The sequence below is a fragment of the Talpa europaea genome (assembly GCF_964194135.1).
Source record: "Talpa europaea genome assembly, chromosome: 14".
Lineage (NCBI taxonomy): Eukaryota > Metazoa > Chordata > Mammalia > Eulipotyphla > Talpidae > Talpa > Talpa europaea.
Genome location: NC_140082.1, coordinates 50,112,128 through 50,127,226, shown reverse-complemented (window position 1 = coordinate 50,127,226; position 15,099 = coordinate 50,112,128). Strand labels below are relative to the sequence as shown.

Genomic DNA, 15,099 nt, shown 5'->3' with positions numbered 1-15,099 from the left:
TAAATGTTATGATACAAATCAATACTAAGTGCCAAGAAAGCAGAGACCGAGAGAAAAGTAGTTAACCATGCTTAAGAATTAGGAGAAATTTCAAGAGGAACTTCAAAAAACAGTGATATTGTTAGGGGGGAAAAGGATGTCCTAAAACTAATTCCATACAGGCTTTGTGTACTCCACCCCCACTCCACACCAAAGCCAAAAGACACTGGGAACTCCAAATCCCATCACCACCAAAGGGAAGGTTGCTGGGACCTGAGGGTGGGGTTAAGCAGCCAGGTTTGGTATAAAACCAGACACATGGGCTTTGGGGGATTCCCCATTTTGGCTCCCCGCCAGCTCTGAGAGTGCCTTTGGGTTTCCAGGTTGACAGATTGGGTAGGATGCATTAAAGACTTTATTTCCCTATTTTCTCCCTGAGTTGAACATTTCATCAATTCCTTTTCCCTTGTAAATAAACCTTTTATTAACCTTTTGTGTATGCCTGTAGTGGAGTATTAATAAGTCCCTTTTTAAGAGCGCAGGTGAGGACCCACAGCCAGGCAACCCGTTTTATATCGGGGCTGCTCCGTAACAATATGGGAACTGGGTCTTGAAGGATATACAGCAATTTTAAAAAAGATGAGAGTAATATGTCAGAGAGGTGTGAGTGTATAAAGCATATTTAAGAAGCTATAATGAGTAGAGAGAATGGAAGCGGGTAGAAAAGATTAGACTGGAAGAGTTAGTCAAGGCCTCATATAATAGGCCAAGCAAGTTGAACTTTACAATCTGCTATGATGGGAAAATACAAAAACTTTCCAAACAAGTGATGTGTAGCTGTGATGTAACAATGAATCTGGGATTTTGGAGGTGAAAGTGCAAATAAATAAATAAATAAATAAATAAATAAATAAATAAATAAACCATTGGACATATATCTTGTGCATTTGTACATCTTTCTAATGAGTTTCTGTTTGGGGACCTCTTTTCAAAAATGTCTGTAGCAACCAACCTTGGAAGAGAGAGATGGTGTCTTCATCAGGGACAAAAGAATTCCAAGGTAACTGACTTGGGCTCCCTTAGTTTAAGATTCCTTTCCTGACAAACTACTGCATGTTTCGCTGTCAACTCTTCCTTAATAATATCCTTGCAGAACCGGGGCCCAAGGAAGTAACACCTAAAATGCTGAGATTCTGGCTATGCCCATTGCTTTGGGAAATAAACTACCTCTTTGTCCTAATTTTAGGCCAACTTACTACTGGCAAGTAAGGTAAAATCTCAGATCCTTTCCAGCATCTTGTAAGAAACAGGTAGAAGCTATTGAAATAGTTCAGGTCAGAAATTCTGAGGACCTAGGACTGCATAGAGTTACCAGGAATGCAGCATAAACACCCACAAGTATTGCTTGATGTATGTCAAGCACACCAACAAGTTGTAAATGCACATCTCAAACAAACGAGGGAAGGAGACTGGACATCTCCAACAAGATGTGACTGTGAAGGAGTAAAAGTAACTCTTGTAGAACTCTTCAGGATCAAAAAGGAATTATCAATATTTAAGACACACCCCTACAGAGGTGCCTCACCTACATAACTAAGCCCTAGCTGATCCTCTTCCTTTAATCAAAGGTAAAGTTATTGATCTGCCACATTTTGCACTTAATGATAGTGAACATCATTGGATTTAGTGCCACTAAAATAAAAACTGAAAGTCTCTGGATGGTCTCACTCATAGCAGGAATTTAGAAACCTAAATAAGGGGCCAGGAAAAAGACTAATTAATACAAAGCAAAAATCAAAATCAACAAGCAGCTATAAACCAGAGACACACTGGGGGGGTGGGGGGCAAGGAAAGAAAGGACTAGGGTCAAAATAAGGGGTGGGGGGAGGTGCAATTGTATGGGGAATATAACCAAAATGAAAAAGCATACATTGTGCAAAAATGAAAAATGATGTAAGAATTATATAAAATAAAATATTAAAAAAAACTGAAAGCCTTAATTAGGATGAATGTTCTAAAACTACTCTAACTAGTAGATGATCATTTTAAATAGACTTAAGTCAGCTGCCTTGAAAAATCAATCATATTCTTACCCAGCAATTCATACAGAGAATTCAGAATGGATTTCCAAGACTCCCCTGCTTCTCTCCCAGCCACATCAGCAAAGTGTGCAGCACTGCTGTAGACGTGAAGCCTGTCTATGCATTCCAGCACGAGGTTGATCATTCCCTGAAAGGTTGAAAAAATGACCATCACTATAGTGACCACACCCAACAGAAAGAAAAATAAAGATATGTCATCAATAATTAAAAAATAATTAAAAAAAATCACGATTCTGCTCACAGACCAAAAAAAAAAAAAAATGCTGTTGATTAAAAATTTTAACAGCCTGGCTCAAAACAAGTCTGTTAATTATAAAAAAAAGCAAGAAAATTTATTTAAAGGACAGGAAGAAACACGCTTGCATGTGAAATGAAATGTTCTTGAAATAATTCAAGTGGATTTTAAATCCTGGGTGCTATTCTGAAATACAAGCAGAAGAACAATATAAAAATACGTACTTCATACTTCTATTTGCAAGTGTAATACTAAACTCTTGAAGCAGTCATTACAGTGTTGTTTTGCAAGTGAAGCAGATCAGGGTATAGCACCCCAAAATATACCACTTGAGCAGAGGTTTATTTTAATCTTAAAGGATAGGCCTTCCCTGAACATATCTCTTTGGCATGTAGATTATTTCAAGCTAAGGTCAATCAAGGCCTAGAAAGTTCAAGAAAACTTTTACCACTTCTTCAACTACCTAAAAGAATGAAAATTGGTGTTGTTAACTAGATTTAGGGTAATCTCCAGAAAATCCTTTCTAAGGGAGAAACCTAACTATAATTCAGGGCAAACAATTATGGAGCATCTGGTGTTTTCGTCATGTAAATTCCCCTTCTCTCTCCTTCCAGTCCCAGGCCCCTTCCCATTTAACTCAGGAGGAAAACCCTGGTTTTGATCCCATTTACTTTCAAATTTATGTCCATGTAGATTCTCCATAAGCATGTAATTTAATTGGCTCATTTCTCCTGCTAATCTGTGTACTTACTTGTTTAAGAAAAACTAAGATGGTAGGAGCAAATTTCCTCTCACTCTGACAAACTGAAGTCAACTAAGAAAAGGCAAACACCAGAAAAATTCTCCACCCTTATCCACTCTACAGAAATAGCAGGAAGATTCTCATACAAGACAATACAGGAGGGCCTCCCCGGTGGCGCAGTGTTTGAGCACTGGGTTGCGAAGCTGCCCGCGGCCTCTGCGGCGCCGGTTTGATCCCCGGCTGCTCCCGGCCACCAGAGGAGGGTCCCACATGGCGCACAGACCTCTCCTGCCGCCCGCTGCTCCCCTCAGCAGTGTACTTCGGTCCTTCTGCCTGCTCTGCTCCCCGCTCTGGCTCTGGTGAATTCTCTCACCCTCCCGCGCTTCTGACTGTACCCAGTGTATGTATAAACAAACAAACAACAAATAAAAATAAATAAATAAATAAAATAACATGCCTCTATTAAAAAAAAAAAAAAAGACAATACAGGAGACTCTTCAGTCCAGAGGCAACCTGAGTAAGTTACATAACAAATATTACTGACTAAACTTTTCTTCTTACATTAGTTTCCCTTCCCTGTGTTTGCTGGCCCTATAAGCTCAAAATCTCTGTTCTTTGTTTTGCCACATCTCTACAAACTTAACTGTTTTCATTAAGATTCCCAAATTGTAACCATTCTTTTGAGTTACTCATCACTGAGTAGATGTGCATATATATATACATACATATGTATGTGTGTGTATACACATGTATTAAAAAATGTTTTATCTTATTAATCTTTCTGTTACTTTAATTTGCAAAGTCCCATTCCATGACCTTAACACGAGTTCACTAATTAGAAAATGATTTCTTTTTCCTTCCCCACATAAGTATAAGATCAAACTTTTCTTCTTAGGTTAATTATCATAATGATTATCATTATTTTTATATTAAAATGATGATTTAATACATTAAGTAAAGAAAAACTCATACAAGGATATCTTTGCAAGTAAATCAAAAATTCATTATAAAACTTGGTAAAATGTCTAAATTTGAAATTATGCTTTTATTATCATTACTAGATCAAGGTTGTTAAATGAGGTAAAGCACATGAAAGGAAGAGATATACAGAATTGACTGTTCAAGTCAAAGTATTTCATATTAATAATTTAAGAGGCACCAAGTACATTTCTAGGTCCCCATTCAGATTGTCTTATATGAAAAACTGGAAAAAATTCAAAGTATATTGTTTCACTTGTTTGAGATATTAACAATAAATAAATGCAGTATAGTCTATTACTTTGGTATACATGAAAACAAAAAGTTCTCAATAAATTCCATGTTGTTAATACTGGTTTACCCTGACATTTATTGGGCTTTCATACCATTATAGGCCCCAGATAGGTTATCTATTTTATACACATTGTGAAAAAGCGCTCAGAAAGTAATGTCAGTTCCAAAGGCTTTTGATGAAAAACTAGGAAATAGTTTGAAGACTAGAAAAACACAGGGCCCTCCCTGGTGGCGCAGGCGGTTGAGCGCAACATTGTGAAGCTGTCCATAGCCTCTGCAGTGCTGATTCAATCCCCGCAGGCCTCGGAGCAACCCACATGGCACGCAGACCTCTCCTGCCGCGCCTGCTGCTCCCCTCAGCAGTGTATTTCGTCAGTCTGCCTGTTCTCCTCCCTACTCTGTCTCTGGTGAATCCTCTCACCTTCCTGTGCATCTGGCCTGTACCCCAGCTCTTGTATAAATAAAATAAATCTTAAAAAAAAAAAGACCAGAAAAACACAGGTTTAGGTATTATGGGACTTCAGCAATGTCCTCTAAGCTCTTTTCTTAGATACTTTGCAAAGATAATTTTACTCAGAAAAAGTCATTATTCCACTGACCAAAAAAAACACTGAGAACAATGCTATTTGCTTAGCTGAACTGAGTGGCCAGCTGAACTTTGGTATCCTCCCATGAAAACTCCTGAATGTATGGTACTAGTTCTGACACTAACACTAAGACATTAGACATGAGGTTTGTGCTTTCTGCTATTCTCTTGATAACATTTGGCACTGAAACTTTTGTGAAATAAAATCATATATAGCGACAAGAAATTGAGAAACAAAAAGGACTCATGTGAGTCTGGGTAATTAAAATGGAGTCAAGAGCTGTCGAAAATCGGGCCACAGGAAAGTCCAGGCATGTCCAGACATACCCACGCATCCATTTCCAAAAGGAAACTGAACAAAGCTGACCTATCAAAGAGCATCCAGGATTGGAACTTCAAACAATCACTGCAAAACTAATTTACATCTAATTTGCATATTATTGCATCAGTCATTACTTGATAGATAGTTAGCCTAATTTGCACAGCAGGCTAGCGTGAGAACTATCCTGCCTTTTTTTTTGTATATGTAAGCACATCCCCAGGCAACTTGGAAAACAGTTCAAAAACTTATTGGGTCTGTGTCTCCTGGGCTAAGTCTTAAGGTTCTTTTGCCTGTCCCAGCTTGACCAGATTTTAGCTTCTTAGTTGTCAAGAGAATATTAATATTTGCAAAAGGAAAAAGTGCTGTGTCTAGACCTGGAGCTCTCCTGGACAGCTTCTATCCCCAATTCCAAAGAACCTGATAAACACCTGGAATACTCTCATGCTTTCCAAAGCTTTTCTTCATTTAGCTTAAGATTCTGTATTTATATAACCAACATGAAGCAAAGTGCATTGCAACCATTGATCTGTGTGAAGACTGTGCAGACAGCAAAATAAAATGTCTTTTTGTCAAGGGAGTGAAAAGTTTCTTATTTTAAAATTAATACCCACTACTAGAAAAGTAAAAAAATAAAACTGCAGGAATCCTCCAAGGTTTGATCCCCTATACAGTAGCATATCTGCTTCTCTATATTTCAAGCTGCAAAGATGTCAAATAGAAGATTTTCTGAAGGCAAGGACAGCAGGCAAGGACAGAAAAAAGATTGAGTCGTGGTATAAACTCACCTCTTCCTGGAAGAGATTCTGACGATTCTTTAGAGCTCGTAATCTGTTCTGCTTGTCTTCATGTTCTAAATGTTCATCTGGTGGGTGGAAGTAGCCAATCAGGTCCTGCAGACTTAGACTTACAGACTCTATTGGTAAGTCTATTGTAGAACTCTTCACTTTTTTGCTGAGAGCATCAAGACCCCTAAATAAAATAGCAAACATTTTTCATTAAAAAGAAACTCTTATATTTAAAGAAATCAGTAGTGCTGGACATAATTACATAGAAAATTGACCATTTTAAAGATATAGGATGATTTTCTTCCATTCTTATGGAACTGATTGGATTTCAGTTAAAAAATTTTTAAAAATCTAATGTAAAGAATAAAATGGAAAAAAGCTAAGTTGAACTGATTCTAAAATGTTATGATTTCCAATTAGCCCTTCTTGATATCACTAACTTCATACTGTATAAAATGTAAGAAATTTTATTATAAGAAATGAATATTATATAAATTGATATAACAATAAATATAAGTACTGTTGGGGGAAAGGATGTGCTGAGCTAATTCCATACAGGTTGCTTTGTGGACTCCACGCCCACTCCAGACCAAAGCCATCAGGACATTGGGAAAGACAAATCCCATCACCACGAAAGGGAAGATTGCTGGGACCTGAGGATGGAGTGAAGAAGCCAGGTTTGGTATAAAACCAGACATGTGGGCCTTGGGGGATTCCCTTTTGGCTTTCCTCCAGCTCTCAGAGTGCCATTGGGTTCCAGGTTGGCGGATCATGTAGGACACATTTAAGATTTTATTTCCCTATTTTCTCCCTGAGTTGTACATTTCCTCATTTCCCCTTCCCTTGTAAATAAACCTTTTATTAACCTTTTGTGTGTGCACAGTGGAGTATTAACAAGTCCCTTGAAGTGTGCGGGTGAGGACCCACAGCCAGGCAACCCGTTTTATATCGGGGCTGCCATGTAACTGTTTGGCACCCAACGTGGCTTCCAAGCTACACCATGGTTGACCAGCCAAAGTAACTTTCCTTGCATTAGTCACCATACGCGCACTAGGACTGCTGTACTCACAGTGAAATCTTTGTTTCACGTCTTGAAAAGTCTGCTTTATTCCCCGTGCGTATGGCTCTTGTGGGTGTGTTTTTGACCCAAACGTGGCCTCAACCATGAGCTTAAGCAGTTTTATCCCTAATTTGAGTTCTTTCAGTTTTTTTCTGGCCTTGAGTTTAAGTAGCCTTTTTCCATTAAATATTACCACCAGTTTTATAAATGTAAATAATTGGATGAAACCTGGTGTATGGCACATGATTTTACTTCTGTATACATATGTGGGTGGTTTACAAGCCATCCCTCTACAGTCTGTGCTTCTGAGTGTTTTTTTGGTAATGTGTGTAGGCGCCATTTGCTACATTCTTGTTTCTATGAGAGGTAGATGTTCTACTTCACATACTGAGAATGTGCTGCAACAAATTCAAGCTCTTAACTTAGCTATGCTACAACAAAATCAGGCTTTTGATTTAACTATTGAGAGTATGAGGGATGAAAACCGTAACATTTTTGAGTCAGCTTTTAAAAGCATGCAGGATCAAGCTTTTAAAAGTATACAGGGCCAGATACAGGCCGCCCTCCATAAATTGGATATGGCAGAGGCTCAGCTGATGGAACAGGGAAGAGATAAACCTTCTCTCCTTCCCATGAGGACTGCAGGAGGGCGGAGTTAGAAGAGGAGGAGTATCATTTGCTAAATACCTTAAACACATCAGGACAAAGGCCTTCTCCACATGACGAGGCCCTTCGCGAGCAGACTCCTGAGGCTTCACAGCCTCCACTGCCCTCCGGGGACGAAACTAAAATGGCGTCTCCTCCCCACACTAGACGCGGCACCCATTTTGGCAGGAAGGGTCACCCTGAGGCAGGACAGTTTCCTCGTCACCAGATGACAATGGGTGGCTTGAATGAACAGGGGCGACTTGCTGGGTACTTTTGGTCACACCATCCTTTTAGCATTAGGGACCTCCTAAATTGGAGGAGCTCTGTCCCCTTGTAGCAGCAAGCTCCTAAGAGGATGGCGAACTTGTTTGACTCCATCTTCGTCTCCCACTGCCCTAACTGGGCAGATATACAGTCAATGTTACACACTTTACTAACTCTAGATGAGCAGAGGATGGTAGTCAGGAAAGCCAGGGAGGAGGCTGACCATCTCCACCAACAGGATAGACAATCCCCAGAGCCAGAGATTGTTGTCCCAGAGGTAGATCCTGGATGGGACCCCAACAATGGAGGAATGGCGATGTTGGACCTGTATAAAAAATGTTTATTGGTAGGACTGCAAAAGGGAACCCCCCAAGGCCCACATGTCTGGTTTTAAACAAAACCTGGCTGCTTAACTCCACCCTCAGTTTCCAGCAACCTTCCCTTTGGTGGTGATGGGATTTGTCTTTCCCAATGTCCTGATGGCTTTGGTCTGGAGTCGGGGTGGAGTCCACAAAGCCTGTATGGAACTAGCTCAGGACATTAATACAAGAAATGAATATAAAATACCTGACTCCTAACACATCTGTAAGCCTTATTCCATCTGATAACAATTAAAATCTAGATAAGAAAAATAGGTGAATACTAAGAACAAAATGAAGCTGAATGTTGTGCACATTCTTTGGTTTTATAAGAGTACGTGTTACACGGATGTTTTATTTAAAAAAGCAAAGAATAAGTAAATATTTATATAATATGAAGGTCTTTTATAAGCTATAAAGCTAAATCAGGATTTATCAAGTAAACTACTATAAAAAAAGCATTTCAATATTCTTTCCCAAACCAATAAATTAGGAAAATATTTGTAATCCCTATGAGATGAAAGAAAACTAAGATCTCTAACATAGTAAAAGTTCATAAGAGAACAGAAATATTAATAAGTAACAGATATTAATTAGTAACAGGGTCAATAAGGTAACTGCATAAAATGTCAAACAACCAAAGCAACATAAGAAAATGTACCTTATAAACCTATTGAAAAGGAAGACGGTGCTTCGGATGACTCTTGCGGTCCTCGACTCTTCATGCTGAGATCTAGATAAATTTAAGCCATCATCCATATGGCCTTCATGATGCATGATAGCCTAGAAGAGAGCAGGAGTAAGGCCAAATAATGTGCACATATCCTTGTATAAACTAGTTATTCAATATATTCATTCAGTTATTGTTCTGAAGAACAAATCATTGTCTTAAAGAACTAATCAAAAAATGTATTGAGTTGACAAAACAAATCCCAAAGGGTTTTCATAATTCTGTGTTCAATGCTTCATCCACAGTCTAAGCAAACTTGGAACAAAGCTGCAGAGGAAAACATTATTTTGGTACACCAGTTTAGTTTGGAATATAGACTGGTTAATAAGTATTGAGCGAAGTTTTGAAGGCACCTAATTTCTTTCAAAAATATATTAGCTGTTTTTTTTAGACTTTTGTTTTTGAACAGTCTGAAATTATAACAGGAAGAAAAATAAGTGCAAAAATCTGAAGTGAACAGCTGAATCCATTTCCTAGAGCAAATAAATTCTAACCAATACCCAGACCAAGGAAGAAAACATTACAGTATCTTAAAATCTTAGTGCTCCCTTCCTACCCTTGCTCTCCACCATAGGTATGCTGTATAGTGTGTGTGTATAATATATTATATATATATAATATATTTTATACACACACATATACACACACATACACATACATATATAATTGGAATCATGCAATAGGTACCCATTTATGTCTACATTTTCTTGCTCAGCACTTATAGTGAGAAGTTATAGTGCATCTAACTAGATGTAGTGAGCTAAAATTAGTAACAGAAAGCAAAATTATAAACTGTTAATGAAGAAAATATAGAGGAAATTCTTTTACCAAAATCATTGAGAGAGACATATTTATATTCAAAGGCAATTTCATAGACTTAATCTTCATTAACAAGGAACGAATGACTAAAATATAAGAATATATTACTCATTTCAGGTTATAAATTTTAATGAAAAGTTGACATAATGACATTAATGTAACATAAAGTTGACATGAACTAGAGATCAAAGAAAAGTTAGAAAGAATGCATAAACTCAAAATTTGTTTCTTTGAGAGGATAAAATGTATAAAGCAGGGCCTCCCTGGTGGCGCAGCGGTTGAGCGCTGGGCTGCGAAGCTGCCCGCAGCCTCTGCAGCGCCCGTTCGATCCCTGGCCACCAGCAAGGGTCCCACATCGTGCGCAGACCTCTCCTGCCGCCCGCTGTTCCCCTCAGCAGTGTACTTCGTCACTCTGCCTGTTCTGTTCCCCGCTCTGGCTCTGGTGAATTCTCTCACCCTCTGGCGCTTCTGACTGTAACCAGTGCTTGCATAAATAAATTAATTAAATATATATATATATATATATATATAAAGCAGGCTAAAATATAATAGAAAGCAAGAACACAGAGCATCAGATATAATATACAAAGGACAATAAAATAATAAAATTATGACAGACAATACCATGTGGAAGTTAATGACAAAAAGTTAAATTAAATATGTAATAGAAAGATGCAGTGGGATTTGTCGGGGAGGTGGAGATATAAATGAGACCAGTAGGGAGAGTGCATGAAAATTTGCAGGTGAGCGATGGATATACAGAGGTTTACCTTACTATTTTATTTTCTTTGTATGTGTTTCAATTTTCCATAATAAAAAGTTAAAAAGCAGCCAGGCTCAGCTTAAGTTAATAAAGAATGTTTCACAAATCCCAAGTACAAACAAATACATCTAAATGTATGGTCCTAAATCAAAGAACTCAAAGAAAATATAACGATTATCTCATTACAAATATTAGACAGGTCTGCAGGAAAGCTGGCCAGGATCCACACCCACTGTTCTGAGGAAGGAAGGGAGAACATAGGGATGTAGCTAAGTCCAACATCATCAAAGTAAAACCAGACTGGGACTTGACTATAATTAGAACAGGTCCCTCTAACATCCAATAACCTTGCACAATTTATACTGGAGTATATATATGTTACATTGTTACTCTGTTGAACATAAAAATTTCTGTGACATGGCAGTCTTTCTTTGCAAGGTTTCACATTTGCAGAAATAACATCTGTGTTGTTATTAGATTCTATGTACTGTGACATTTTGGTGTTTTGGTGTAAAAACAGGAAACATGAACAATGTAAATCCAGTACTATCTATGTAGGGGGGGGGGAAGAGAATACATACAACATATAGTAATTTATACATGAATGTTTTGAAAATACACAAAAGGGTGTAAGGGTAACGGTGACCTAGAAAGAATTTTTAAGATCATCTTTAAATAGAAGCTCTGGAGGATGGATTGGAATTGAGTAGAGGGAAAAAAAAGATATTATCATTTTTATTTTTTAATAGAGGCATGTTATTTATTTATTTATTTATTTGTTTGTTTGTTTGTTTTTTGTTTATACATGCACTGGGTACAGTCAGAAGCGCGGGAAGGTGAGAGAATTCACCAGAGCCAGAGCTTGGAGCAGAGCAGGCAGAAGGACCAAAGTACACTGCTGAGGGGAGCAGCTGGTGGCAGGAGAGGTCTGCGCACAATGTGGGACCCTCCTCCGGTGGCTGGGGAGCTGCTGGGGATCGAACCGGTGCCGCAGAGGCTGCGGGCAGCTTCGCAACCCAGCACTCAACCACTGCGCCACCGGGGAGGCCCTGATATTAGAGTTTTTAAAGGTATTCCTTTAAAATTGGCATGCTAGGGAAACTGAAGATAATGGTTCCAGAACAGCCAAAAGATAGAAGAATAGAGCAGAGAGGAAGTGGAAGTAGGTCAGGAAGGCATCACATTATTATGAAAGTGTGGGCCCACTGCTTTGCAAATAAGGAGGGGTGGGTAAAGGTCTTGGAGGTTGGGGTGCAAGAGCACATCCACATTCTAAGCGAAATTCCAGCAGCAGTATGGACAACAAAGAGAATTAAGTAGACTAGGCAAGAAATGGAGAAAAAACACATTACTTCATTAAATATTTAAATCAGTGATGTAATACTTAGCAATCTTCCCCTAACAAAAACCTCACCTTCCAAAAACCAAGTAGGGATTTGACTGTTTGCATGTTAATTATAGGCTTTATTGAAAACTTCATTGAATGAAAGTGTTAGCTACCTCTTTTCGTCGTATGTTTCTGGTTATTAATCATCAAATGATGACTGCTATAAATAGTGTTTCTACATAACCTTACCTTACGCTGTATGGATCCCATTCGCACAGATTTCACATCCACAGACTGGTAAGTCAGCCACAGGCCTGTATTTACATGTTGTATATAACACATTGAGTCTCCATATTTTATTTCTGATGTTCCCATGCCATCAACTTCTTTTCTCACCCCTACATCCAATTTTTCCTAAAAAGACAGAAAAAAAATATATAGGCAAGGTTTTTAATTTTTTTTTTTTTGCTTTGAAAGAAATTTACCTTGTAACAATATATTACTTGAAACATTCAGCACTCTTTGGTCCCCTGAAATTGTAATAGCCAGATACTCTACTTTAGCTTCTACTGAAAATTGAAGAAATTGCAAAACATAAATAACACATTCTTCATTCACTCATGTTAATGGAAAACTGTGTTGGCTACACAAAATTTTATATAGCTTATTGGCAAACTACAAACAAGAAATATTTTAAATGAGAAGTTTAAGCTTCATATTCATTCCAGATTATTTTTTCCATTATTGTTAGTTAAGAATATGAGTAGAGAGGACAAAAAATTCAGTTTTAAATCCAACTTCTTTGAACTTAGGACAAGTTAAACAAACCATTGAAGTCTCAGTTTTCTTGTGTGTGAATAAAGATAACAAGAAAATCTCCCCCCAATATCAGAAAATGAGATGATGTATATAAAGTTTTCAGCACAGAGGACCTGTAATAAAATACTTTTTATCATTTTAATTTTTGACCATGAAAATAGTGTTGATAATGATGACAGTTGTTAAGAAGGAAGTAAATGATGATTTAATTTGAACTTACGAAAGTTGAAATTCTATTTCCAACAATGCATTTACAGCTTGGACTACAGAGGTATTCACTCCTAAAAGTCTACTATACTACACTCCCTATGGTTTTTTGAAGCAGATTTTTTTGAAGCAAAAAATAGTTCTCTCAGAGCAACTATTTAGTTTAACTCCTAATTTATTTCAATTCTTCTTCCTACATCATGCTCCCTTTCCATTCTCCCTATCATTCTTAATTTTGATAGTCAGGAACTCACAATATCTTAAAGTTCTGTATCACCCTTAAAATAACAGAGGGGAAAAAAAAACTAATTTTTTTTTTTTTTGGTGGCAGTACATCCTTACTGTGATTTCTTATTTTCCTCCTGGATCTAACTTTCCTTGTCAAATTTTTCTTCTAACCTTTGGTTATGACTTTTGTTTGAAATTTTAATAGTTACATTTTTTTTTGTTTTTACACAAATGTTTTTAAAGATTAGGTTGAAGTAAAATTTATGTGTGTTGTGCAAATAGGAACAATTCAACTAAAATATAATTTGGACAGATTTTTAATGTCTATATTGTACTAATAACAGCACTGATTATGAACACTCCATCAATGAAAAAAATTAAAAGTAAAATGAGTTGAAATTCTTTTTTTTTAATAGAGGCATGTTTTATTTATTTATTTGTTTGTTTGTTTATTTGTTTTGTTTATACATGCACTGGGTACAGTCACAAGCACGGGAGGGTGAGAGAATTCACCAGAGCCAGAGCGGGGAGCAGAGCAGGCAGAAGGACCGAAGTACACTGATGAGGGGAGCAGCGGGCGGCAGAAGAGGTCGCCATGTGGGACCCTCCTCTGGCAGCCGGGGAGTAGCCGGGGATCGAACCGGCTCCGCAGAGGCCGCAGCAGCTTCGCAACCCAGCACTCAACTGCTGCGCCACCGGGGAGGCCCAATGAGTTGAAATTCTTAACACAAAAAAGTTAGTCATACTGTCATACTAGAAAGTGAATACAATTCTAAGTTGAATTGAATTAACCATGTTGCAAATCACTTAAACACTAATCTAAGGATTTGCAAAAAGGAGATAAATTCTGATCTCATTCTATCAAACAAGAAAAACTACTAATCTATTATACCAACCCTATGGATTGGAAAATTAAACTATCAGAAAAAAATGTAACAATGTAGTTATCTACTCAGAATAAAACAATCATCTTCTAACATTCTTCTTTTTATTTTTCTTTTATCCAAGAAAATTAGTTTGTGGTCTGTTTATAGGATTTGGATTGTGTTTTAAGAAGTTGCAATTACTAACTATAGAGTTATGCTTTGTTTGCTTTTTGTTGAAGTAGTTCATATCACTCTCTGGATTAGAAGTTTTAATTGTGAAACTTGATGATGACTGTTTTAGTAATTACTCTGATCCTCAAGTCAAGTAAGAACTGCTAAAGTGACATTAGGGGGGAAAAGGTGTCCTTATGAAACAACAAAGGTCAGTCATGTTCTTTCCTTCTTTTATTTCCTATCATTTCTGGTATTCAGGTTTAGGACAAATTCGGTCAAAATAATCTAGATGCTTTGAACAACCATAAACATAAGCATAACATGAGTAAAGAAAATGATAGTTGGTAGAAGCATCTACCAAAACCCAAAAATTTAGTCTCTGTTACTGGAAATAGAGTACAAGCAAGTAACAGTCTCACTAAAACTCTATACTATATTTAAGTTAGTGGTCTCATCATCACTTTGTAGATTTTTTTTTAAATTATTGTTGCAATGGGAATGGTTGAGTAATATAATTGGCTATTCTGCCCATAGAGAACATTCATAGAATTGGGAAAAGATACTTTTCAGAATCTATTTGAAGGTACATTAGAGAGATCCAAAGCAGGGAGAAATTGGAGAATGGATTTCTCTCTAAAGATGAACAGCACCCAGGCAATTTAATAGTTTCCTTTTGCCTGGGGGTATGCCCTGATCAATCTGCCTATAGCTCAGGCAGAAGAAAGCTGCTGCCTTACTGATTTCAGGTATTAGAAGACAGAGTTTAGGGCTCATAAGAAGCCAGAAAACTAGATGAGTTAGGTCCTGGACCA

The 15,099-nt window shown here is 37.5% G+C and overlaps 1 protein-coding gene across 1 annotated transcript in view; it reads right to left on the bottom strand.

Annotated features, from left to right (window-relative positions):
• RYR2 (ryanodine receptor 2) overlaps positions 1 to 15,099 on the bottom strand; it is a gene marked incomplete at both ends in the record, with an annotated part of 627,990 nt that overhangs the window by 300,546 nt on the left and 312,345 nt on the right. The window contains 4 exon segments of the mRNA XM_084254295.1: positions 2,073 to 2,208; positions 6,024 to 6,207; positions 9,016 to 9,137; positions 12,243 to 12,407. Coding sequence (XP_084110421.1) covers positions 2,073 to 2,208; positions 6,024 to 6,207; positions 9,016 to 9,137; positions 12,243 to 12,407 — 607 coding nt within the window.